This window comes from Streptopelia decaocto (assembly GCF_964273445.1).
Source record: "Streptopelia decaocto genome assembly, chromosome: 14".
In the NCBI taxonomy this organism is placed as follows: Eukaryota; Metazoa; Chordata; class Aves; order Columbiformes; family Columbidae; genus Streptopelia; species Streptopelia decaocto.
The window spans coordinates 14,531,076-14,556,818 of NC_138669.1; the positions used below are offsets into that span (position 1 = coordinate 14,531,076).

The 25,743-nt window shown below is 46.4% G+C and overlaps 1 protein-coding gene across 4 annotated transcripts in view; it reads right to left on the reverse strand.

Annotated features, from left to right (window-relative positions):
- The window catches only part of NCOA6 (nuclear receptor coactivator 6), a 47,993-nt gene that overhangs the window by 15,977 nt on the left and 6,273 nt on the right, over positions 1–25,743 (reverse strand). Inside the window, exons 2-11 of one of the 4 annotated variants that reach the window (XM_082065606.1) lie at positions 24,865–24,967; positions 23,581–23,677; positions 20,021–20,173; positions 19,642–19,916; positions 15,119–15,274; positions 14,418–14,540; positions 12,886–13,014; positions 10,241–11,056; positions 6,775–6,921; positions 4,751–5,870 (exon numbers count right to left, since the gene is read on the reverse strand). In XM_082065606.1, the coding sequence (XP_081921732.1) occupies positions 4,751–5,870; positions 6,775–6,921; positions 10,241–11,056; positions 12,886–13,014; positions 14,418–14,540; positions 15,119–15,274; positions 19,642–19,876 (2,726 nt within the window). In that variant the 5' untranslated portion in view covers positions 19,877–19,916; positions 20,021–20,173; positions 23,581–23,677; positions 24,865–24,967. The remainder of the gene's footprint in view (positions 1–4,750; positions 5,871–6,774; positions 6,922–10,240; positions 11,057–12,885; positions 13,015–14,417; positions 14,541–15,118; positions 15,275–19,641; positions 19,917–20,020; positions 20,174–23,580; positions 23,678–24,864; positions 24,968–25,743) is intronic. The other 3 variants (XM_082065605.1, XM_082065608.1, XM_082065607.1) reach the window with 3 other exon arrangements.

Below are 25,743 nucleotides of genomic sequence, written 5' to 3' on the forward strand. Positions count from 1 at the left end.
CGCAAAATCGATTCTTGGAAAACATCTCCTGCCAGATGGGTCTGACCGAGCAAGCTCCACACACCTTGCAAAACAGGCACGAGCTTTGTTTGCCAGCAAAGAGGAGCAGTCACTGCAGCAGACTGCTACTGGAATTGCTGGAAAATTCAAACGTAACTGGAATTTTGAACGTAGCTGAAATTCACTGGGCATATTTAACAACCATCAGTCATCAAACAAACAAACAACAAATTCTGAATATAAATAACAAGCAAGATGAGAAACTGGTGTGAGAGGGACAAATATTAAAATCACAGAGTGTCCTGAGCGGGAAGGGACCCCCAAGGCTCATGGAGTCCAACTCCTGTCCCTGCACAGGACACCCCACAGGTCACCCCGTGTGTCTGAGGACGCTGTCCAGTCTCTTGAACACTGTCAGGCTGGGGCCGTGACACCTCCCTGGGGAGCCTGTTCAGTGTCCAGCACCTCTGGGTGGAGAAACTGTATTTGTTCTTCTTTCCTATTGCTTTGGATGTAATAAAAGCACGTGAGGTACAGTACGATCGTCATAAGGGGACCCTTTGCTCCACCAGCTGCATTCTCAAGCACAACCTTCCGATACAAAATCCCTCGTTGGAGTGGAAAGAACTCCAGGAGACTAAACCAACCAACCAAACAAAACCACCCAACTAACAAACCTACACCAAAAAGTGCTGCAGATGGCGAAGTAAGGCGTGCAAAAATAACATTACAGTACAAGTGCAAGCAGAACCAGCCCTGTGACATGGTATGATGTTCTGTAACTACTTTTGCTTTTATAGAAAGGCCCTTGTCCCCTGATGCTGAATGAGTTTCACCTCCCACGTGCGCAGGACTGTCACCTCCAGGCCTGCGCTCGAATGCTCTGAATCTGAGAAGAACGTCCCTGTGCTGCCGCGTGTCACCCGCGCGTCACCCCCAGCCTGGACACGCAGGGACTGCACCCAGCGCACACCACGGCACGGTCTGTGTGCGGGAGAGCGCTGAACAACCGCGCGTTTGTGCACGTGTTTAACAGAATTAACTAAGACGTTTTACCTGCAACCGCACTGCATCTTTTATATCCCATTACCTACAGTCTTCAGGTTCAGAAAAAAGACACAATCTCTTTTAAACAACCTGCTTTTCCAAAATGTCTTGGTTTTCATTCCAATGCTGAGTTGCTCAATTAAGCAAACCCTTAAAACTGTTTTAAACTCAGCGGAATGACCTCTTGTCAACAGCTCACTTATCCTATTTACCCTCCAATATGGCTCAGTCTACAAACCGTACTACTAACGGTACTTTTGTTACTATATTATTACATCTTCCGAGATTATTTCTAAGGAACAAAAAGCACGTTTATCAAATTAACTGCGTTTCCACACAAGGTTCGCTGCTCTGAACCCTAAAATTTCTGAGAAAGAATGACGGAGAAGAAGCCAAGATGAAAAGCATCCTGTTTGCTTCTGATGCAAAGGAAGGGGATCCAAATCGGATTTTGAAGTGTCAGCAATTCCAAGTCAGGAAAGCACTGAGCTCGCCTAAGGGTGCTGGGCTCTGCAGTCGCCTTCCTTCTGCTGGAGAACAACCTCACCCACACTGGTAAGGACAGCTCCCTTCTTAATGCCCCTGCAAGGATAAAGTGATTAATACATAGCCTATTACGATACAAACTGCTAATCCACAGCCGGTGCCAAACCAGCGTTCTGCAGGCAGCAATGAGGAGAAACATTCACTGAAAAGTGATAGAATTATTATAAAGTGGTATTTCCTTTGTGAATGCACCAAAATCTGATTAAAAGCCTTATTGAAGAGCTAGGAATTGTATTGTATTGTCACAGCTCAATAGAAAAGCTAAAATTTAGGCTGACTTCATTGTGCAAACTTGTTAACAACAGGTAGTCTTGTGGGGCTCTGTGAGCTCAGAGAAGAGCTTTATACATGTGTGTATCAGTAATCCCCGGCCACAGACAAGCTGGGTGATCATCAGTAACATGAATGAAAACAAAGATGCTAACGAGGCTTTTCTTTAATGATTAACAGATTTACTTTTCAGAAGAGAGTGTCGACCTGCCTGCCCCTCTGAACCCTTTCTCATTTCCACGGCAGGACAGCTCACTGCACTTGTGGTTATGATGATTTTCTTAGAATCTATTTGGAATTGAAGTTTTTTTTTCTAAACACATAGCACCGAATCTTTTCTACCTAGAAATACAAGGCCATTTTTTGTCTTTGATTTTGGGCCATCAAACAAATAAACAACAGCTTTCCAGGAAAGATGTAGATAGTTAATTGTTTGCATATTTTACTTTGTTGCAGACTATGGGCAGTGTCTACTGGTACTGTACAGATTGCTGCTGGATAGCGGCTCTGCAACACGAATGTTTTTGATACAAAGAGAAGACGACGTCATTATTGTTGGAAAGACAACTAGATAGCTTTGAATGTCAGGTGAAGAAACAGTAAATATCTGCTTGTTATTTATTTGAGACCCTCTGCAGCACACGATGTACCACAGGCAGGAAGATGCAGGTCCTGCCGTGGTGCTGCTGCTCTGCCCAACCGCGCACACAGCCCTGGGCAGCACAGCGGGACAGGCCCCAGCTGCCAAACGGCCTCACGGAATCACAGTGTCAGGGGTTGGAAGGGCCCTGGAAAGCTCATCCAGTGCAATCCCCCCATGGAGCAGGAACACCCAGATGAGGTTACACAGGAAGGTGTCCAGGCGGGTTGGAATGTCTGCACAGAAGGAGACTCCACAACCCCCCTGGGCAGCCTGGGCCAGGCTCTGCCACCCTCACCAGGAAGAAGTTTCTTCTCAAATTTAAGTGGAACCTCCTGTGTTCCAGTTTGCACCCATTGCCCCTTGTCCTATCACTGGTTGTCACCAGAAGAGCCTGGCTCCATCCTCCTGACACTCCCCCTTTCCATATGGATCCCCATGAATGAGTCCCCCCTCAGTGTCCTCTTGTCCAGCTCCAGAGCCCCAGCTCCCTCAGCCTTTCCTCACACGGGAGATGCTCCACTCCCTCCAGCATCTTGGTGGCTGCGCTGGACTCTCTGCAGCAGTTCCCTGTCCTGCTGGAACTGAGGGGCCACAACTGGACACAATATTCCAGATGCGGTCTCACCAGCACTTGGACTTAAAATTGCTGGAATGGCAAACTAAAGACACCTACACCCCTCACACACCTCCCTTTGACACAGCCAAACACAACCAAAGCTGGAGAGCTCCCCTGTGGCCTCCCCCGCGGGCCTGGCCGCTCCCTGCAGGACAGACGGACCGTGGCCGTCCCACCGTGGCCGTCCCACCGCCCGCCAGCCTGGGGCAGCCACGGGCAACGCGCGGCAGACGCTGACGAGCCAGAACGAGTTGGGCAAGGGCTGAGCTGGGATGCCGGTCGCGGTTTCCAAGTCCCCGCCACGCGGAGCCCACCCACACGCGGGGCGCTCGGCTCCCGCACCGTCACTCTGAGCAGGTTCTCACAGCGGCCACAGGTTGTGTCTCCTGGTTTCACCTGAAATCACACGGCCTGTTTTCAGCAGCATTGAGCTGACAGGCCATACCACCCCCATACGCAATTATATAGCACGTATCTGAAAGACTTTTTTCAAGGCCAATTAGATTAGCATGCTTTGCTTCACCTTCGCTATGCAGCATTTTTGCACCTGTAAAATGCACGTAACAGCTCCTGTATTTTACTTTAGTACTAGTAAAGCCAACTAACGACTGCCACAAAAGATCACTTGCTATAGACGATGCGAGTCATTTCAGTGCAGAACCAAAACGCCCCTGAGAAAATTCAATTTTCACAAAGGAATCTTGCCGTTGTGCAGAAAATGAAGGTTGGGGCTACACACTGAATAACCAAAGGAAAAAACTAAATACTGAGAAGTCACTTAGTACTCAAACACCATCCACTCTTTGCATCTGTCTCTGGAAACGGTGGCATGAACCTCATGTTAAGACTAATAATAATTATTCAAAGGACAGGGACTGGCGGAAGCGGAGCCACACCAGTACTCAACATGCCACTGCTGCACTTATGTTTGTTTAAGAATTTAACTTTGAAATTTGGATATTCCTGGTTTATACTTTTCTGTGCAGTTTTTCCATTGTTTTCTAAAGCAAACTGGGAACGATGCCCAGAAGTTCTACCAGGTGGATTCCTGTCAATGTTCCTGGGGCTCACTTGCAGCTTCAGAAGAATTAGATACAGAAAGTACCAGATTCCTCCCTCCAAATCCTAGCAGCAGATCCAACTAAGAGGGAAGTCTCGCTCAATGCCAGAACCATGGCATGATATACATATCATTCAGGAAACAAGTCCCCCAAAATCTCTACTGCACATATTATACGGAGGCTTCTAATTCTTCCGAAAGTACCTCCCAGCCTTTGGGGCTGAGTGACTGCTCAGAAGAGGCGACTCCTCTCCCAAGGGCTGCGGCACCACGTGCCACTGATATAGAAACAACTTCTGCACTTCCTCTACCCTGTAAATGTAAGGAATGGTGATGTTATAATTGGGTTTATAACCAAGCTCGGATGTCTGAATGGGATTTTTTTAATCTTGAATGAAGCTTGCAGCGGCAGACTTGCCAGTGGGTTATCATTTAACTCTGGAGAGAAATTGTTAGAATATGAAATAATACAGGTCCTTTCTCACCCCATACTTGCTGAAAAATATTGACAAGTTCCCTGTGGAGCTTCCCCATGCCCCTTATAAAAACGATGTAATATTAAACCTACGTTGTTTGTTCTAGTTGTTGATTATTTTTCTTCTTCCTTGGAGGCTTCTTCTTCTTCGGCTTGTTGGCATTCTGATTATTTTGCTTGTTGTTCACACCAAAGTGTCCCGCCGATATATCGCTTTGTAGAAGGTTAACCAAGAGCGGGCTGGTGAGCGTAACATCTTTATTGACAGGAAAAACAGGATTCTGCCCACAGGAAATCTGATTCCCATTTGGCGTTCCACTAAACCCGGTATTGAAAGGCAGCCCATGGCCAGAGAAATGACTCCCTGAAGCATTGTTGTTTCCTTGCATTGCTTGCATATGAGAAGGCACCATGTTTGGCTGCTGCACAGGAACGTCAGGTAACATCTGTGCCAAGTTCACGTCGTTATTTGTCGTAGTCGTAGTGTCCCCAAGTTGCTGAGATATGTGAGGACCAGGTCCGGTGGGTCTTAAAACCTGCCCTTGGATTCCCATAACCTGAGAAGGATTACCATTCACGGGGCCTTGCTGCGCCATCATCTGCCCAGTGAACTGCACCATGTTTCCTTGCATGTTTGGGGTTGGTCCTCTCATCAGTTGAGCTGGCCCCGTCATAACATTGGACTGGTTTTGCGTGCTAAAAGGCTGTTTGTTTCCTTGCATCTGAGTGGTCATCATCTGTTCCATCATCGAGTTTTGCTGTAACAAGACCTGGCCCTGAGGTCCCATCATCTGATTGTGTGTAGACATCATCTGTTGTCCCTGCTGGGGAATCATCTGTTTGGGTGGGGTCATCCTTTGGGGAGAAGGGCCAAGATTTTGGTTTTGTGGCGTCACCATCATTTGGCCTTGTGGCATGAGCTGAGTTCGAGAAAGTATCATCTGGTTTTGAGGGTTCAGCGATCCCTGAGCCTGAATGTTCACCATCTGTCCTTGAGAAGACACAATTTGCTGGTGCATGCCCATGAGCTGAGACTGTGGTCCTTGCTGCGGCTGGCCCTGGATGTTGCCCATGTTCACCTGGGACACCCCGCCGGCACCAGCCTGCTGGTTGTTCATATTGCCATGAAGTCCCATTAGATTGGTCTGCATCATATTGGGTGGGCCATGTGCTGCTTGCAGCTGATTTTGAGGAGGTCCAGATCCTTGGCCACCTTAAAAAAACAAAAAAGCCAGTAAGAAACTGATTGGACTAGTAAAAAAGTTTTCACACCTTTTGATGTTAAGTACTCCAAAACGGTTTTCTTCCTTTTCCCAATAAACTGGAATATCTGGCGTATTTGCAGCCCTGTGATGCAACACTTGATGCCACAGGTACATGTGAGTTGTTAGAACAAAACCTCATGCTTCTCAGAATAAACCCTTAGACTGGTACTTCCCTTGTACCCCGCTACAGAGCACATGACAGAAATTTAATTTCACTTGTTATTGGTATGTAAGTTTGAAAATCTTCCATAATATCACCTAACTCAACAGAATAATTCCAAAATAAAATAAGCTTCAAGTCTTAATGTTATTTTATAATGAGTTAAAAAAGAAATACACATGGAGTACTGCTGAAATGTCATTATCAGGGTATTCATAATCTAAAAGACTAATAATCGGATTGTTAAATGGAGACATTTGTGAACTAAAGATTTAATTTTACAAGACTGTAGTACAGTTCCAAAGCTTTCAAAGGAACTAATAAATCGTATTTTCAAAGCAAAACAAGATTATTTTGTTGTTCTGCTTCCAGGATAATGACACTCTTGGTTTTTTTTTCTCCTGGACAAGAAGTTACCTTTGTGTTCTGTATTACCCCAGCCTCCAAATTTAAATGTTACTTCCATTCAATTCCTTAACAGATTCTTCTGGATGTGAGTACCACAGTCCTAATCAATAATAGTTGGGTGGTTTGAAAAACACGAGCAGCCTCCTGCTTTCCCTTCCTCATTTAGCAACACCCAGTGAAGGCCTGTGCAGCCCCAGCGAGCTGACTCCCCATTAACGACAAGAGTTTACTGCTTTGGTGTCTGCGTTACACAAGTAAAGGCACAATTTTCTACAAGAAGAGACCTGTGTGCGGCACGTTTTGGCTGGTTTGCAGCTGCGGGGCCACGCTGTTCACCGGCGTCCCGGGGGCCGTGGAGGGGACCTGGCCCTGCAGGAAGCTCTGGCCGGGCTGGCCCGCGGGGAACGCCGGCGGGAGGCGCTTGGGCATTCCTGAGAACAGGAATCGTCTGGTTAGTAACGTGGAAAACGGGGAGAAGGAAAAAGATAACATCTATAGTCGGAGTATGAGAGGAAGAACACCTGTGAATCCGTACTGTCACATTACACATTCAGGCAGAAAGTGGTTTTCGCCAATATAAGAAACCCACTGAGGACATTTATAGCTCTTATCTGTGCAATAATTCTGCCTAACAAGTTGCCGTGACTCGGTTCAAATTGTAATTTAAGCACAAAACTTATCCCACATAAAAGGTGAAAAGTCCATGTCTGACTTTTTAGAAACTAGGAATTAAAGTAAGATGCATTGCTGTTTTCCTCTCTACTGCACCTTGACTCTAATCAGGCCTTTAACTTACTCCACGTACGCAAACACTGGTATCCTGCATTTCTGTCACAGCGATGTGCTCCTCTCAGCAGCTCTCCCTGTAACACACCAGGTGCGCACCCCTGAGCGCTCCTGCACGGCTGCTGCGTGTGTGCACCCCAAACAACCCGGCTGGGCTGGGAACCGCGTGAGTGGCACCGCCAGAGCGCACAACGATGCTCTGCAGGTAACGATGCTCTGCAGATAATGATACTCTGCAGGTTAACGATGCTCTGCAGGTAATGATACTCTGCAGGTTAACAATGCTCTGCAGGTTAACAATGCTCCTGCAGATAATGATACTCTGCAGGTTAACGATGCTCTGCAGGTTAACGATACGATACTCTGCAGGTTAACAATGCTCTGCAGGTTAACAATGCTCCTGCAGGTTAACAATGCTCCTGCAGGTAACAATGCTCCTGCAGGTAACAATGCTTCTGCAGGTTAACGATGCTCCTGCAGGTAAACTATACGATACTCTGCAGGTAACGATGCTCTGCAGGTTAATGATTCTCTGCAGGTAACGATACTTCTGCAGGTAACAATGCTCCTGCAGGTAACAATGCTCCTGCAGGTAACGATGCTCTGCAGGTTAACGGTGCTCCTGCAGGTTAACGGTGCTCCTGCAGGTTAACGGTGCTCCTGCAGGTAAACGATACGATACTCTGCAGGTAACGATGCTCCTGCAGGTAACAATGCTCCTGCAGGTAACAATGCTCCTGCAGGTAACAATGCTCCTGCAGGTTAACGATGCTCTGCAGGTCCTGCCGCCAGAGCAAGCAGCTGTGCAGGTCCCTGTCTGGCGCAACCCCCACGCTGTGACACACCAAAACATCACCGCTGCTGGACAGAGAGAAAAACTCTCCTTCTACCTACCAATGTGAGCACAGCATAAATGGGTTTAACAGAACCTACTTCTTTACTTTGCTGTCAAAGAAATGTTGCCACAGACCTAGAAGCAACCCTGTCCTTCCTTATTTTTCTGACCCACAATATGCAGGCAGAATTTGACTTTGGTTCCTTCTACAGTTACAGCTTTCTGGCACACTTAATTGTATTGCTTGTGTTAATTAATCTTGTGTTAGGTTTGTAATTATTATTTCAAGATAATCAAGTTTACAGGTCAAACAACAAGACACATCTGCAAATATGGAACACATACTACTTGAAACATCACATCACCAGACGATAGTTTCAGTTCTGCTAAACCTTTAGGAAAGTTTTGCACGTGGGAATGCTTGAACTGAGAAAGAACAAGCGTTAACTTGGCCGATTCCAAATCTAATGTAAACCTTGATTTGCCAAATTAACTAGGTGAATGGAAAGTGTTTTAATGTATTCATTTACACCAAACCTTTCAAAGCAAGATGGCTTGAAAACTGAACAATCTGTAATTACAACTTAATTAACAGACGAATTGCATCAAGGAATTGGCACGCTCAGAAGGCCGGCAAAAATCTCAGCAAGTGGAAGCAATAGAGCTGTGCTGGAAGCAGCGGAACCCTGCACAGCAGGACTGCTCGTTGTAGCAGCACAGCTCGTTGTAGCAGCACAGCCCGTGGGGAAACCAAATTACATACCGGGTAGTTTAGTAGAAAGGAGGGAAAATACAGAGGTTTTACTACCTAGAGGTCACGCTGTGCTGCCTAGAGGAAACGATTCCTGATGGGGACGTGCAGCTGGTGAGGCAAAACTGTAGGGAAATGTGACTATAATAAATAATAATAACTGCTTCTAGACGGAGACATGATAAGATGTACTAAGTACAGGGCACTGGCAGATGCTAAGAATGGTCTACAAGAGGAAAACCTTGAAAATGAGACAAATCATCTGAATCAAATTAATCTGAACTCAAATGAGCCCCCTGGTACAAAGACTGAAAACAAGAAGCTTGTCCAGATCAGCAGACCAAGCAATGGGGATTCCTTACAGCCTCCTGGGCAGATTTCAGACATACAGCGCGAGCATGCAAGAAACTAGGATGTATATGTGTGTGTGTAGGTGGACAAAGAATATGGCTCACGCTTGATAAGTACAGAAATAAAATATTTCAAAGGCTTAAGCAAGAGCTTGTGTATGGGTGTCTGAGAGCGGCCGTTCAAGGGAACGATGAAGAAATGAGTGAGCAGAGAGAAGTGCTGCAAGTCTGGCACCGAACCACAAAATGCTCAAATGGAAAAAACACCAAGGACACAAACGGGATCTTGGGATTGACAAATGAAATTCCTTCACTGTTAGAGAAGAATCCAAGGAGTAGTAAGTAACAGATTTGAGTGTGGAGGTCTGACGAGAAAAGTGAAGACAATACAGCTGCAACTGAAGTTAAAACATCCATTGACCTCTTAAGTTCAGAATAGGGAGTACAACAGCATGGCAATAATAGCTCTTTCCTCTTCTGTGTGGGAAGAAACTAACGACAAACAAAGACAGGTTCACGAAGAGACATCCACAACTTGGAAAGGAAGATGCAAAATAATGCCTTACTTCTCTAGCTGAAAATGTAAATGGTGACAAAGGAAATTGAAGAGAGAAAGAAAATGTTCACTTGATCTTATTACACTCTTGCTCAAACAAAAATGCCCCCTCTCCCCAAGAGCAACCCCAAACCAAAACGAAAAACCCCACAGCACCTCTGAATATGCTGAACTTGCTTAAAGACAACAGAAGAACTGCCAAGAGGACGAGTGGCAGCCACAAGCAGCACCTGCACCCAGCGATTTCCTCCTGCAGCCGCGCAGGGTCTGCGCTCATCACCGCTGACACTGCAGCGCAGAGACGGAGAAACCAAGTGATGCTGATGCTAATTCACTCCCACCCCCTTTATACTCCATCTATACCTCTATTCCGTCTTTCAAAGGATCTTGTCAAAACTCACAGCCATATTAGTTCTAGTCATTTTACGTTTCTTTTCTTTTTAAAATAAAAGAAGGTCTCAGCACTTCTTACCTCCTAAACCAGGGTGTAAACCTTGCGCACCTTGGTTCTGCTGCTGCATCACCATGAAGTTGGGGGGTACATTCCCCTGTTGCACCATAGGATTACGACTGGGAGAACTGACAGGCTGCTGGAATCCCTGGGGCAGCGTGCTACTCTGGGGAGGCCTTGGTCCCATCTGCTGCTGCGGCTGGTTAACTGTTGGAGATGATGCAGGAGATCCCTGCTGGAAGGAGGAGGGAGAGGAAGCAGGAGACTTGTTGGTCAGGTGGGGCTGTTGTAGTGGCGTAGGAACCCGCGAGGGCCCTCCCTGAAGGCTTTTCATTTGAGGAGCAGTAAACTGGCCAGCATTGCTCATCTGGGGAAAGTTTGAGTGAGCCTGGGAAGCTTGCTGGCTTCCAAAAGGATATGGAGGTGGAGGATGAGTAGGAGTTTGTACTGTTGCTAGAGATGGTCTTGCTTGAAGTTGCTGCTGCATTTGTCCAGGCAATGGGGCCTTTTTCCAGCCCTGGTTTACTGTCAATGTACCCAATGCTCCCTGGGTCGGAGGAGGCTGAAGTGCTCCAGAAGGAAGCTGGTTCCAGCCAGGGGGAACTGGAACCTGTGCTGGTGAAGTAAAGGAAGGTCGAATACCCTGCTGTGGCTGCTGATGTGGCTGGGGAGGACGTGTCTGCAGCTGCGTCTGCTGCTGTAGTTGCTGGAAGTTGGCTGAGTTCATCTGCCTGTTTAGAGGAACTGACTGCATTGAATGGAGCTGGGGAGCTAAAGATCCAGATGGATGACTTTGCTGCTGGATATTTAGCCCAGATAAGAGTGGGTCCATTGCATCTATTAAAATAGCAAAGAAAAGTAAAAAAAAAATAACCTACTGAAGACAAAACCCACACGAAGACAAAACCCACACAAAGACAAAACCAAGAAAGGATAAATTGGTTGCTTGCATTTGCTTACTCTGCACAAAAATTCACGTTCTAATTTCTCCAACAGACAGAGCAGGCAATGCTCTAAAAATCTGTAAGTTGTTCGGGAATCCTGAGAAGCCAGGTCTTACCAATTTATAACCTCTACAGTGAAGCACAACAGCTCCACAGTGCTTGTTGCTACAAACTAATGTAAACCCTCAACACACTTAGAATCGTAGAACAACAGAATATCCCAAGTTGGAAAGTACCCACAAGGATCATTAAGCCAACTCCCTGCTGCCCGCGGGACTACTCAAAAATAAACTAAATGACTAAGAGCATCAACCAGAAGCTCCTTGAACCAGGACAGGCTTGGTGCTGTGACCACTTCCCCAGGGACCTTGTTCCAGGGACCGACCACCCTCCCTGTGAAGAACCTGTTCCTAATGTCCACTCTGAACTTCCCCTGATGCAGCTTCATTCCATTCCCTCGTGTCCTGTCGCTGGAGCCCAGAGAGAAGAGATCAGCACCTCCCCTCCACTGCCCCCCCAGGGAAGGTGTAGACTGCGATGAGAGCACCTCTCAGTGTTGAGGTCACCCCTCAGTGTTGAGGTCACCTCTCAGTGATAAGGTCACCCCTCAGTGTTGAGGTCACCCCTCAGTGGTGGGGTCACCCCTCAGTGGTGGGGTCACCCCTCAGTGGTGGGGTCACCCCTCAGTGTTGAGGTCACCCCTCAGTGTTGAGGTCACCCCTCAGCCTTCTCCAAGCTGAACAGACCAAGTGATCTCAGCTGTTCCTCGTTAGTCTTGCCCTCAAGACCTTTCACCATCTTGGTCACCCTCCTCTGGACACACGCCAGTTGTTTGATGTCCTCCTGCTCCTGAGGCCCCAGACCTGTCCCCAGTGCTCGGGGTGAGGCCGCAGCAGGGCAGTGCAGAGGGGACACTGTGCTGGCCGCAGCCCAGGACACGCCTGGCCCTTTGGGCTGCCAGGGCACAGGGGTGACTCCTGTTCAACTTGCCATCAACCCAAACCCCAGATCTCTCCATGGAGCTGCTCTCCAGCCTCTCATCCTCCAGTCTGTATGTACAACCCACTTGTTGGGGCATTTATCCCTACCAGTTTACAAAAGTAGCATAGCAAGGAATTAAGGTAGTATCATAAACTAATATTCCCAGAACGTTTAAAACATTTATGAAAAATGCTGTCGGTTAGAATAAAAACTGCAGAGATGTACAGATCTACAGAAGCTGGCAAGTACTGCCACCACACATGGAGAGACAATGAAAACCCCCTCTCTTTTTCTGTAGTCCTACAAGTGCAGGTAACTTGTACTGGCAGAACTGCGAAGAATAAACTCCGACCGTTTGCACCCCTCAGATTCCCAGCCCTCAACCTCCCGCTCTGCCTGCGCCTCCTGAAAAGCACTTTGCTCAGTCTGGTGCATTTGCTTCCTACCAGAGACATCTGCCTCACTGACCAACCCTCTTACCTTTCTCTAAGCATAAAGCGCAGTCACAGCAGTTCTACTGCAAAAATACCTCTGCTGCTGCTCAACGCATTTGACCAGAACACTGAGCTTATCAGGCACCCACATTATCCCTGGGGACAGGGAGGGTTCCACAGAAAGAGTAACTCCAGAGAGGACAGGGCAAATACTCCAGGAGAATTCTGGAGTACTCTTGTGAGTACCCTCGCAAGAATAAAAATCCAAGACCATTTTCAGGTCAGTACTGTGACTACGTGTTAGCACCTGGCTGTGAGGAAGGCCGAGGAGTTCTTGTCTGCAGCTCAGCACCAGCACCAGCGGCCACCATGGAGGAGGGCACGTTCCCACCCTGGGACATCATCACAGCTGCAGCGTTGCTCATTCTTATTAAACCTTCAAAAATAACAATAGAAATGATCAAGTCTTGTGGTTTTAACATACAGAAACATTTTAGATTGTTTCTTTACATGAAAAAATTATATTCATTAAGAAAACATTTATTTCGACTTTAAGAATTGTTTGTCCAATATAACCTGAGGACACGTGTCTCTCAAAGACTCCCTGGTATGAAACAAACAAATTAAGGTCATGCTGAATTTTTTCCTTTAGCACAAAACCTTTTAAAAGGCCACAGAAGGAACCACCCGGAGCCACTGTTTGAGCCCCACTTGCCACCACAGTCACCGAGTGATGAGGTTGTATCAGTTACACGTCTATCAAGGTTTTTGCAAAAGCTGATACTAAAAAGTAACTGAGGCACTGTAAGAGCAGGATTTCAATGTTTCGCTCCCACAGGGTGCTATTTTATGAAATGGTTTATATAGCTGACCTGCTGGTTACATTGTTGTTGTATTTATACTGGTTACATTTGTTTTGTTGACCTGCAGGCAAGAAATGAAGCTCCTGACGCTCACACTGAAGATCAAGCAGATACTTTCAATCACACTTCCTTAAATGTTTTAGGTTCCTTGTTAAGCACAGTTATTTAACTACCGTTTAATCCGGTTTCTACAGAAGTGAAATGTTCATTGACAGCCACACGTGCAACTTATATTAACTCTGACTAAAAACATTCCAAGTTTTTTTAAATTGCTTTAGATCCTATTTACTAAGATACTAATCAGTTTATTTTGCTTATGATTCAGCTATTAAAAAATAACACGGTAACTTTTTTTTAACTCTTCATAGAAATCAGACTTTTTAGTTAAAAATTACTTATCGTGTATATATAATGCTCTAAAATGTAGAGTTTAATGAAACTACACCTCTCTGGGAAAATGAATACTCCACGATCAGATCATCAGATCTCAAAAGTTTACCAGGAAATAAAAAGAGAGACTAACAATGACAGTGTCCTGTCCTTCCCACAATTGTAATGCATTTAATCTAAACCTGTTTGTTACTGTACATTGAACAAAGGCTTTCGCTCGCTTCCATCGAGGTGCCACACATAAAACGGGTAATTTGTGAACTCATCACACTAGACTCATCTGCTTTTACAGTATTTCTGTAGCGAAAGCCAAACCAAACCACCAAAGCTGAAACAAAAACTTGAACCACCAAACCCTCAAAAAACCCCCTAAACAACCCAATCTGCCCCACCTGCATCATTTCAACGTCTGGGGGAAAAAATGCAGCCGGCTGTTTGTTTTACATAATGTGGGACACGGCTTGACAGCACAGGAACACCACCACACACTGATGGAAATGGCAAACAATCACTGCTGTCATCAGTGGAATTTTACTATTAGCTTAGCAACGGATTTCCAAGTGTTTAAAGCCTCGAAGGACTTTACCTTGTCCCCCTTGCATGGGAAACGCCGTTTCCACGCGCACGGCGCTGCCGGCCCCCAGGGGCCCGTTGATCCGCACGTCCTGGCTGCGGTTCTGAGCCAACGCCAAGTTGATGGCACCTTCCCCTGCAAGAGACGGACATGGGCTGAGCTGGGTCACACACACAGAGCAGACACAGACAATTTCCAAGCAACATCTAAAAGATGTCACGGAAAGAGGGACAAACTTTACCTGTAGCGCGAACTCTAGAAGGACAGCTATGCATCACACTGCCTCTATCTCCTGGATTTCAATTTTAAGAAAAACAAGCACCATGACAAGCATGAAAAGCCCTTGGTTTCACCTTGAGTGTGCTCTTGAACAATTGTCCAGAATGGACATCTTAATCGTGAAATCCACTTAAAACTTGTTCTTGGAAAAATCTCATGTGAAATAACTAGGGAAATAAACCTGAGGGCACATTTTGCCAGCTAACAGTCAAAAAACGCCTATGAGGAGGTTTCCTGATGTTCAGAGGGTTTTTGGCTACTATATTTATTTTCAAACCTACTCTTGAAAGGATAAAAATCTCAAGCTACCTTTCCACTGAAGTCATTCTCCAGATTACTAAACTGCAACATTAACCAGGTACACACAAAACCGCCTGTTGAGAATACTTGAAATTTAGCTGAATGCCTTTGGAAACAAATTAGGCATGAGGTACCTTCAATCTGAACTGAGAGAATCCCCAGGTCCCGAAGCTGTTGGTTGTTGTTCTGAGCCAGAATGCGCAGCCGCTCGGCGGCTTCCCGGGGAATGTTGAAGGTGACGCGCACGCTGTTCCACGGCTCTATCTTCTGCAGCTTTAGCTTGTTGGATTCTTCAAAGGAAAACAGACTCAGTGCAAAGGCAGTTTTCAAACAAGCACGAGCAAATAACTTGGTAAGAATTATTTGGCTTTGAAAATGATGAGCGGTTGGTCTCAGTACGGGAGATTTCCCCAGTGCCCGATGCTGCCAAAACGCTCTGGGTATTTTCCAAAAATTTGTGATATAAAAACTGCCCAACTGATAATCAATGCAACAGCCAACACAATCACTTCATACTATTAGTCAAAAAGTGAAATAGTCTGTGGACAAAATACTTGGGAAAGATTAAAATATCTAGTAAAAGATACAGTAAATCTGCTTAGAGAACCAGAGGGATGTGTGAAAAAACTCACTACAAGAATTAAATCCTCATTCTTGAAATACTTGCTCTACAAGTGCTTTTGAAACCATCTTTATTTTTTTCAGAAGACCAGTGCCAACAGTCCTAGCAGTGGTTCAGTAATTTCTACCATATTATTTAGTTTTTCTGAATAGGTATGTTCAATCCACTGCAAAAAGCATGTTAATGTTATGCAAAATATTTAGTTGCAGATTTTCACAGAATCCCAGAGTGTCAGGGGTTGAAGGGCCCTGGAAAGCTCATCCAGTGCAATCCCCCCATGGAGCAGGAACACCCAGATGAGGTTACACAGGAAGGTGTCCAGGCGGGTTGGAATGTCTGCAGAGGAGACTCCACAACCTCCCTGGGCAGCCTGGGCCAGGCTCTGACACCCTCACCAGGAACAAGTTTCTGCTCATATTTAAGTGGAACCTCCTGTGTTCCAGTTTGAATCCACTGCCCCTTGTTCTATCATTGGTTGTCACCAAGAAGAGCCTGGCTCCATCCTCCTGACACTCCCCCTTTCCATATTGATCCCCATGAATGAGTCACCCCTCAGTGTCCTCTTGTCCAGCTCCAGAGCCCCAGCTCCCTCAGCCTTTCCTCACACGGGAGATGCTCCACTCCCTCCAGCATCTTGGTGGCTGCGCTGGACTCTCTCCAGCAGTTCCCTGTCCTGCTGGAACTGAGGGGCCACAACTGGACACAAGATTCCAGATGTGGTCTCCCCAGAGCAGAGCAGAGGGGCAGGAGAACCTCTCTGACCTACTGACCACCCCCTTCTAACCCACCCCAGGTACCATTGGCTTCCTGGCCACAAGGGCCCAGTGCTGGCTCATGGTCACCCTGCTGTCCCCAGGACCCCCAGCTCCCTTTCCCCTACGCTGCTCTCTAATAGGTCATTCCTCAACTTATACTGGAGCCTGGGGTTGTTCCTGCCCAGATTCAAGACTCTACACTTGCCCTTGTTATATTTCATTAAATTTTTCCCCACCCAGCTCTCCAGCCTGTCCAGGTCTCTGATGGCAGCACAGCTTCCAGTGTCAGCCACTCCTCCCAGCTTGGTGTCACCAGCAAACTGGCTGACAGTCACTCTATTCCCTCATCCAAATCGTTGATGAATCTATTGAATAATACCAGCCCCAGCACTGCCCCCTGAGGCACTGCACTAGATCCAGGCCTCAACTGGACTTTGCTCCATTGACCACGACTCTCTGGCTTCTTCCCTTCAGCCAGTTCACAGTCACCTCACTACCCGCTCATCCAGCCCGCACTCCCTCAGTTCAGCTGTGAGGGTGCTGTGGGAGACTGTGTCAAATGCCTCACTCAAGTCAAGGTAGATCACGTCCACCTCTCTGCCATCATCTATCCATGTCGTTATGTCCTCATAAAAGTCAATGAGGTTGGTCAAGCAAGACTTCCCCTTGGTGAAGCCACGTTGACTGCCCCTAATAAGCCTCTTATCCCTCATATGCCTTGAGATGGCACCAAGGATAAGTCGTTCCATTACTTTCCCAGGGATGGAGGTGAGGCTGACTGGTCTATAGTTACCCGGGTCCTCCTTCTTGTCCTTTTGGAAGACTGGAGTGACATTTGCTTTCCTCCAGTCCTCAGGCACCTCTCCCGTTTCCCAAGACTTGGCAAAGATGATGGAGAGCGGTCCAGCAATGACCTCAGCCAGCTTTTTTCTGAAAACATATTCTACATATGAGTATTTCTATGCGGATCAGTTGTTTGAAAAGTAGCAGGCGGGAAGTATCAAAGCGGCAGGGCAGCCACGATGGATGGATTATGTGAAGTGGTACCTAAGGAGATTACAGTAAGATTACAGCCCAAGAACTGACACCAGGCCCAACTGACCACAACTGGACAAACTGGAAAGAACAAAGGGACAAAGAGGTTCAGTTTGGTTATTCAGAAGTCATAGGTTATTTCTCTGAAAGGTACTTTACGTTACTATGCTGCTTTGACTGAAAATGGGTTAATTTTCTTCATGCAGTTAGAACCTTTCTTTTCCATAGCTTGCGCACTCATTATATGCACTAAGTTTGAGAACAAGCAGATAACGCCCAGCACAGAGTTAATGCTTTTAATTGCTCTGGTGTGAGAGCCAAGGACACTCTGAGCTCTGCCCACAGGTGTGAGGCAGCGAGGGAGGGGATGGATGGATGGACAGAGCTGGACTGACAGCCATACTGAGCAATCAGAGTGTTCCAGCCCATTAGCATCAGGCTTCAGATTTTAGGAGAGCTGCTCTTCCAGGTTGCTTCCCTTCTCTGTCTTGCTCTTGCTGTCAAGCTGTGGGAGTTCAGTCGGGACATTCAGCCTGGCCTTTTGCCATTTTGCTCTGGGGTTTTCTGCCTTTTTCCTCTCGTTTCTCTCTCTGGGATTGACTTCAGGACCAGGCATGGTTTGCTGGGACCGTCTGCTCAGTTGTGGACAGAGCTCGTGGGGAATTGCCTTGAGTATCTTCTATTTCTATTTTATATATATATTTTCTAGCAGTGCATTAGTATTTAGTTATTTTATTAAACTGTGTTTATCTCAATCCAAGTTTCTCCCTTCCCTTTTGACTCTCTCCCCTGTTGGGGGGGTGGGAGAGGAGGTGAGCGAGCAGCTATTGTGGTTGTATTGTTACCTCAGGCTAAACCACGACAATTACTGAAAAAACAAGGACTGCAATGAACATTTTGAAACCTAATCCAGAAACTTTGTTTTGTTTAAACACCAAGACTGCCTGCCTGAAGAAAGGTGAATTCTGCGCTGTCCAGTGTGATTTCAGAGCACCCAAGAGAGGAGCAGCACGCTGGGATGGTGACGCGGAGCTCGGGGGCAAAGCTTGGGCCACAACAGCAGGACAGGGACAGGAGTCTGAGCTGTTCTGTGGCTCTGGCACTGGAGCTGGTGACACTGTGCCAGCTCAGAGCAGCGCTGCCGTGCTCCTACTCTCCAACACTCTCTGGTTACGTGTTCCTGCCATCGCACTGCCCAGCTTTAGCTCTTTCTATTGCAAACCAGGCCAATGGCAAGGGATGAAGCCGTTAACCTGATGTCCAAGGGGTACCAGCCGAGGGGCAGTGCTGGGGAGCTGGCGGTGGGGACGGAGCGCGTCACTGACCCGAGCACGCTGAGCACAACCTCGCCGAGGGGCTGTCGAGTCAGGAAGGTTGTACTTGTACAAGCACAACCACGTAACCAGCTGTCAACAACCACCACGCTCCCCAGGGAACAGGTCAGGGCCCCGGGCCGGCTGGTGCTCAAGAAGCATTTGGACAATGCTCTCATATACAGGGTTTAACTTTCAGGTTGTCCAGTGCCGAGTCAGGAGTTGGACTGGATGATCCTTGTGGGTCTCTTCCAACTCAGCATTCTATGACCATAAGACCTTTTGCAAAGATGCTCAGTGGACAGATGTCTTTTTCCAGATCTAGATGTGCTGGTAAAAGATTCTTCCAAAAGGCTGTTATCATTCACTAGATACACAGGTGTTCCCAAACCTCAGTGGGTGTGTGGGGGTACATGAGAACACTCCACGTCCTCCACCAGAAAACCAAAAACCAAACCAACCAAACAAAAAGAATCAGGTAGGGTAGGCCAATGTAGCAGCAAAGGGGCAGTAACATCCTGGAGTAACACAGTTACTTGACAGTGAACCTATTCTCAGACACACTGCAGCAGTTTAAATTGGATGGTTTGGGCAGTAAACAACACCTCTGTGGACAAGACTGGTCCCACTTTCATATAACAGAGAGACGTGTAATGGAGGGAAATGAAAGAAGAAAAAAAAACAAGTAAAACATGGAAACTGAAGAGGAATAAATGAATTCACTAATGAAATCAGTTTTGAAAAATAAAACAACTGCAGAAACTTGCACTCTGTGTCTCCAAGAACAGTTCCCAAATCCACCACAAATAACCCAGACAAATCTTATTACAAACTAAGGAACTCGAAAACAACATAATCTATTTGTCTACACAAGCACCCTAAGTAAATGAATACTTAAAGGACAGCTGAGAAATGACAAGAAGGTACATTACCCATGTGTAAAAGGCCGGGCACATTCTCCAATATGATATCTAGTTTCTGCTCAAAGTCTCTGTCACCTATATTTCCTTTAAAAGCTACAAAGATCGTGGAATCCTCAGGAGCAGCATCTTCCTTCAGCTCATCCTCCTCCAGTCCTGAATCAAAATCCACCTCTAAGTCTTCCATAGCTGAGGAGTACAAGGAGGCATATGTATCTTTTAAGTTAGGTAGATCATCCAAAACCATTGTTTCCAACAATGGGGGCCTGTCAGACGTTACGATGATGCTTGGGAGGGAAAAAAAGTAATTATAATACGTATAATAATAAGTGTGTAAAGACATTAACAGCTACTTTCAATGGCATATAAGATCATTGACAGGAAAACCTACCGGGTGACCCAGTGCTAGTGTCTGCAAGACAAACTGTGTGACTTGGAAAACCGTGGCCATGGCAGCACCCGAGCTGTTCGTCCACTGGAACAAACAGAAGTGGTTTCCTGACAGGACCCTGCTGCACGTGACTTGAGAAGTATTCCAGTTGACCTAAATGACAGTCAGGTACAAAGGAAGGTAGTGGGGAAAAAAAAATAAATCAGTTACATTCATCTCCATATTGTAGAGCAGACAAGCACCCAGCACCAATCCTGCAGCACCCGACTGCCGGGAAACAGAGCCACTGACAGCAACACTTCACCAGAGAGACAGAACAGCCAGCAGATGCAGCTGGGGGCACTGCAGATGCAACAGGCAACTCCTCCGGCCAGCAAAGCCGCAGGAAACAAAGCAGCCAGAGCACATTGTTACCAGGAGAAATGTAGCATTTGACAAATATTTCACTCCCACCCAGAGAAACCTCAAGCATACTATGCCTGCTTTCTAAAGGTTTAGGTGTTTTCAGCTGCTTGTGCACATCACCACCTGAAATTCACTCCCTCTTGCTGGCCCACAACTCCCCCCATGGCCCTGTTGAGCTTGAACAAGAACGAATCCAGTAAATCAAGTCACACACCTGGTGTTTTTTACTTTGTAAAATGGCTAGACTTTGCAATAAATTCTCCTTGACATTCTGCTGGTAATCTAAGATGTTATCTGTACAGAAGTACGATCTACTATGAAAGTTATCCCTACATCTATGAACAATACTCATGTTAACACACACATTTTTCCACTCCAACACGAGCCATTACACGGGTCCCAGCACTAACTCCTCCAGGGAGGCCCCTGGGATCACACTCAACATTTTGCAAGTATCACTAAAAAGATTAAAACCATCTACACCAGCCAAAGCTGATGGCAAAACCCAAGGAGGGACATGCTCCTCAGGACCTCACAACTCCAAAGCTGTCGGTGCTCAGCACAACCCCCCAAAAACATTTCTTTTGGGACAACATACCTCGAATAGGATACAGACCATGCTGCTGGCAGAGGTTCAAGCTCCCAACACAAATTAAAACCACAACTCTGAGATTAACAGTGAGGTGCAAATACTGGCCAGGAAACAGCCCTTTTTAAGGAAAGGATAATTATGTTAGACAAGCTGAGATTCAGCTTCACACTGTTTGCACACTTGCATAACGTTGCTGAAGGGACAATATTACAAGTGAAAAAACGAGGACTCAGAAGTCACAAAATACCCACCGCTTTTGATCAGGTCTCTACAAACACACTCACTGTGATCTTACAAAATATTATATTGGTTTTTGTCTCCCTGGCAACCCTACCCACACTGGGCAGCTCAATGGCATTAACGAGTAAGCACCTATTTGACACACGGCTCCCTCGCCCTGCAGGACCAGCCCTCCCTTGGCAAACGTGGCTCAAGCAGCAGATTCAAACCAGTTTTGTCGCACAAGCTCTTCTGCAGTCTTGCAACAGAAAGTAAGGAAAAGTGTCTCACACATCTATTTCCGTAGTGCTTTCATAAGTTACTTATTATTACCATGGAAATTCTGAAGACTGGGATTAGAGATTATTTTTTTTAATTCATTACCAGGTGAACACAGAGACAATTAAATTGTTTTCTCCCCAGGCTCCTGGCTGCTCAGCTCTGTATCTGAATTACAGGCCTGAGTGCTCAGCACATCCATTAAGTCAAACTACTCAGTTTCAGATCAGGTGCCGAGAAAACGAGAATGACAATTAATAACCTTCTGTGAAAAGCTGTTTTAATTGATTTTCGCACACAATTTCTTGGACAGGGAACTTCCTCCCCAGAGCTGGCTCTACCGAACCCGGGGAGAACTGCTCCTCCTGCCCCCTACACTGTTCACCACAGACCCGGCGCGGGCAGGACGGAGCTGGGCGTCCAACACAAACCATCATTTACCAACCGAGCAGTCATTCTGAGCACTGAATGAGGCAAGTAACCTGCAAAATGGAAGCACTATATTTTGAAGAAAATTGCACAGCATATTATTTATCTGAAAATCTTGAGTAAGTTTTTCAGGGAGAAAGATCTCAGCTCAACATACAGGATCTTATGTGTTGAAAAAGCACAATTACTTAGAGGGGATGGGGTGTCACACCTGCAGCACGAAACATGAGTATTTCTGACAATCCCTGACACCAAAGAAATAAAAGGGTTTTTATAAGAACACCAATATTTCAAATCTTTTTCTGAAGCCTCTGTTCTCCCTGTGAAACAGCAGAGCTCCAGGCTGCTTCAACGGGGGTTAAAGACTTCAGCTTCGACCAGATTCCACCAGCCTTGCCTCAACGTGCCAACATCTGACGCTTCTTGAAATGATGGCCCTTCGTGAACACTATTAAAATACAGTTTGCTAAACCCTGAAGGACCACAGGCTTTGTTTCATCTGACTCTGAAAATCATAGGACAGCAGGGAAAGCTTGAGTTAAGGAAAACAAAACCAAAATAGGACCGAACTTTTAATTTTACTCTCTTGATAAGAACACGTGGCTACAGCTCCCTTTGCATTTTATTTTCCACATTCTGCTCCTCAAGCATCTCTGTTACATCCACCTTCCCTCTCTCCCTCTCACACACACAGAGCTCAGTCCGTTCCTACATTCACGTATAATTTATCTTAAGTCTGACAGGAGGAAGCAATGATCTGCAAAACCTTCCTCTTTGGGCAGAGCACAGCACGCCATCCATCTCAACCAAATGAATCCCAGCTGCACCCCTCGTCCTAACAAATTCTGTAATCTCCTGGTTAGAGGTTTGACGTCCATAAATCACGAGCCAGCACTTGACCACAATGAGCCTGTACCTTCGCTCAACACTCTTCCACATAAGCACAAAGAGCCTTTACGCACAGGTAAAACTCTGGTCATTCAATAATTCCCGTAAACTAGATGAAGTCCCAGCAGACTCGAGCATCTCTGGTGAGCAAGCACCACACCTGAACCTGCATCACCACACCTGAACCTGCATCACCACACCTGAACCTGCATCACCACACCTGAACCTGCATCACCACACCTGAACCTGCGGCACCACAGCGCATTTCACGCACCTGAGCGTTCCTGCTCACATGGCAGCACTAACAGGTCTCCGCATATCATCCAAAGAACACTCAGGGCCTCCTTCCCGCCCCTGCCCCGTCTTTTAGAGTTTATAATTTCATATTTCCCATTACACAATTGTTTCTACAAACTCAGAGCAAGTCCGGTGCTACCACATGGCAACCAGCTCCCCATGAACCTGGCCTGGGACACGCCACAGCAGCACGAAAAGCCTGCTTATTAGAAAGCTGGGTTTATTCAGTATAGTCTAATTATTAAAAATATGTAACTGAAGTGAGGTGGGGATCAACAGCCAGATAACACACTGATAACCAAAATGCACCTGCAGTATCGACTGAGGGCGGGGGTGGCAGGGGACAGGACCCGAGTGTCCACAGCAAGGCGCTGGAGGTCCTGGGCACGCGGGTCAAACAACCAACCGAGTCAAATGGGCCAGACAGACACTATCCAGAGGAAAAACTCACGTCGGATAAATGATGCTGCAGTCTAGATCTGGGCTGATGGACAGCTGGGTCACACCACGGATCGTACCAACCAACAGCCCCGATGGCCAAAGGAAACCTGCGTGACAAAGCAGCACCGTGTATGGGCCAAGAGCCAGAAAATCCCGTCTGGTCCCTGGAGGGGCAGGATTAGAGCACAACCTGGAGCAGCTGAACACGGGGAAGCCGGCAGGGTGGGGGGACAGCACCGCAGATGGGACTGCTGGGCTCTGGGGCCAGAAACACACACAAACAGAAACCCAAAAAAACAACCAACCGGTATCCTCATCCCAAGATCCGCTTAACTGATCCCAACTTGAGGGTATGTCAATTTGTTTCTTAAACAGAACTTGAAACCCTCTGTATTCCTTTCCTCTAACCCCTGCGCTACACAGAGCGAGTAAACCAAGCCAAGGCTTTGTCTAATAACCTCTCCCGGGTTTTCTGTCACAGGGTCTACCAACTTACAAGCTGTTTCTTTGGCCAACTCAGAATAAACACTTTCACAACAGATGTCACACCAGAGCATGCACCCTCTAAAAACAAATATGCATGGAGCCCAATTAAATAAAAAGCACTAAAATATGTTAAGGTATTTATTAAGTTTTTGAGGATGAGGGCAAAGGAGGTTCAGCTTTGAGAAGATGGCTTTCATTTAATGTACAACATATACACAGGTGCACCCACACAGGCAAACTTCTAAAGTGCACCACCTATGAAACCCAGAACCACTCTGATCCTCACACTGCTTCTACTGCTCATTTGTTAACAGTGTGTTCTCCTCCTACAACTGTTTCAACCATTTTGTTGCCTAATGTGGTGATCTTGGAGCTTGTGAAATCTGACCAATGAATACATTTATAAGCACACAACCATTCTATGATACAAAGACTAAAATGGCATAATGGGTTTTGGCAAAAAAAACATTTGAAAAAATCCTAGACAAGTGTCATATTGTTACACAAGGAGATTAAATAAGGCTGAGAATCACTGTCACAATACGAAATAATACTTAAACATGCAGTAAAATTTCCTCTGAAACAACTTAGCTAGAGGTAGTTGGAGTAATCTGGAATTTCAAACTGAAGGGGGGTAACGTCTCAGCTGCTCTGGGGGGGAGGGTGCCCGAAAGCCCCTGTGCAGAGCGGAGAGTCAGCCCCTCACACACACCAGCGCCAGCGGCACGGACCCGCGAGCTGGGCACCGCGGAGCAGGATGTGCACCAGCAGGAGACATTCAAATGCATCACAGGCTTATTTCACCTACCAAAACAAAGTCCACAACGTCAGTATTTTGTGGCATGCAACAGGTCTTCAGGTAACTCCAGACTGGCAAACATGGTTAAACAGCAACTCCCAGAAATGCAATCCTGAAAGAAAACCATAACGTTTCAAAAGGCAAGAATGCAAAATAACAAAAATACTGAATATAACAGTGAATACCTTGATTTTTTTGATGTGCAGTTTCACACCAAATTCAAGTCTCCCCTTAGTAATGTAAAAAGCACGTGTTACTATATTCAAATATTAACAGCAAAAACTGAGTATCTGGAAAAATCAACCTTCCATTACAGGTGAAAAACCTGAATACTCCCTTTGGCTGGATATAACATATTTTACTAAACAGGAGCAAGTTTAATTTAGAATAATGTATCTAAGTCTTAAGATAAACTCTTCTAGATGAAATTCATCCTCTGAAAAGAGAGACTGGCACAAGTAGGATGCTCTTGGCTCATGGTAAGCAGGTGTCTAACCCGGCTCAAGTTAAGCCTGGTCCAGAAGCACGTTTACAAGCCCCACGAGGCCTCAGGTGGCCGCTCTTGTTGCAGGTGCCCAACCAGGCCGGGTGGATCCGGCCCCACAACCTGCGCCTGTTCACACTCTCAGCAAGTTGCATTCAAACCTCTCCGGGTAATGAAAACACGGCAGTAACGCTAATGGCTTCAGCGAGAATAAAACACCGCCCCTCAAATCAAGATGATTTATATTATAATAACATCCCAGTGCTACCTTTCAAGCAGATCTTCTCCTTACATGCCAGCCTGCTTCTCAGTGGGGAAGGGGACTACCCAAAAACAAGCTGGGGAAGCAGAAGGGGGAAGAAGACTCAGAGAGACAAAGCAGAAATCTGCTGTCTTCCATCCAG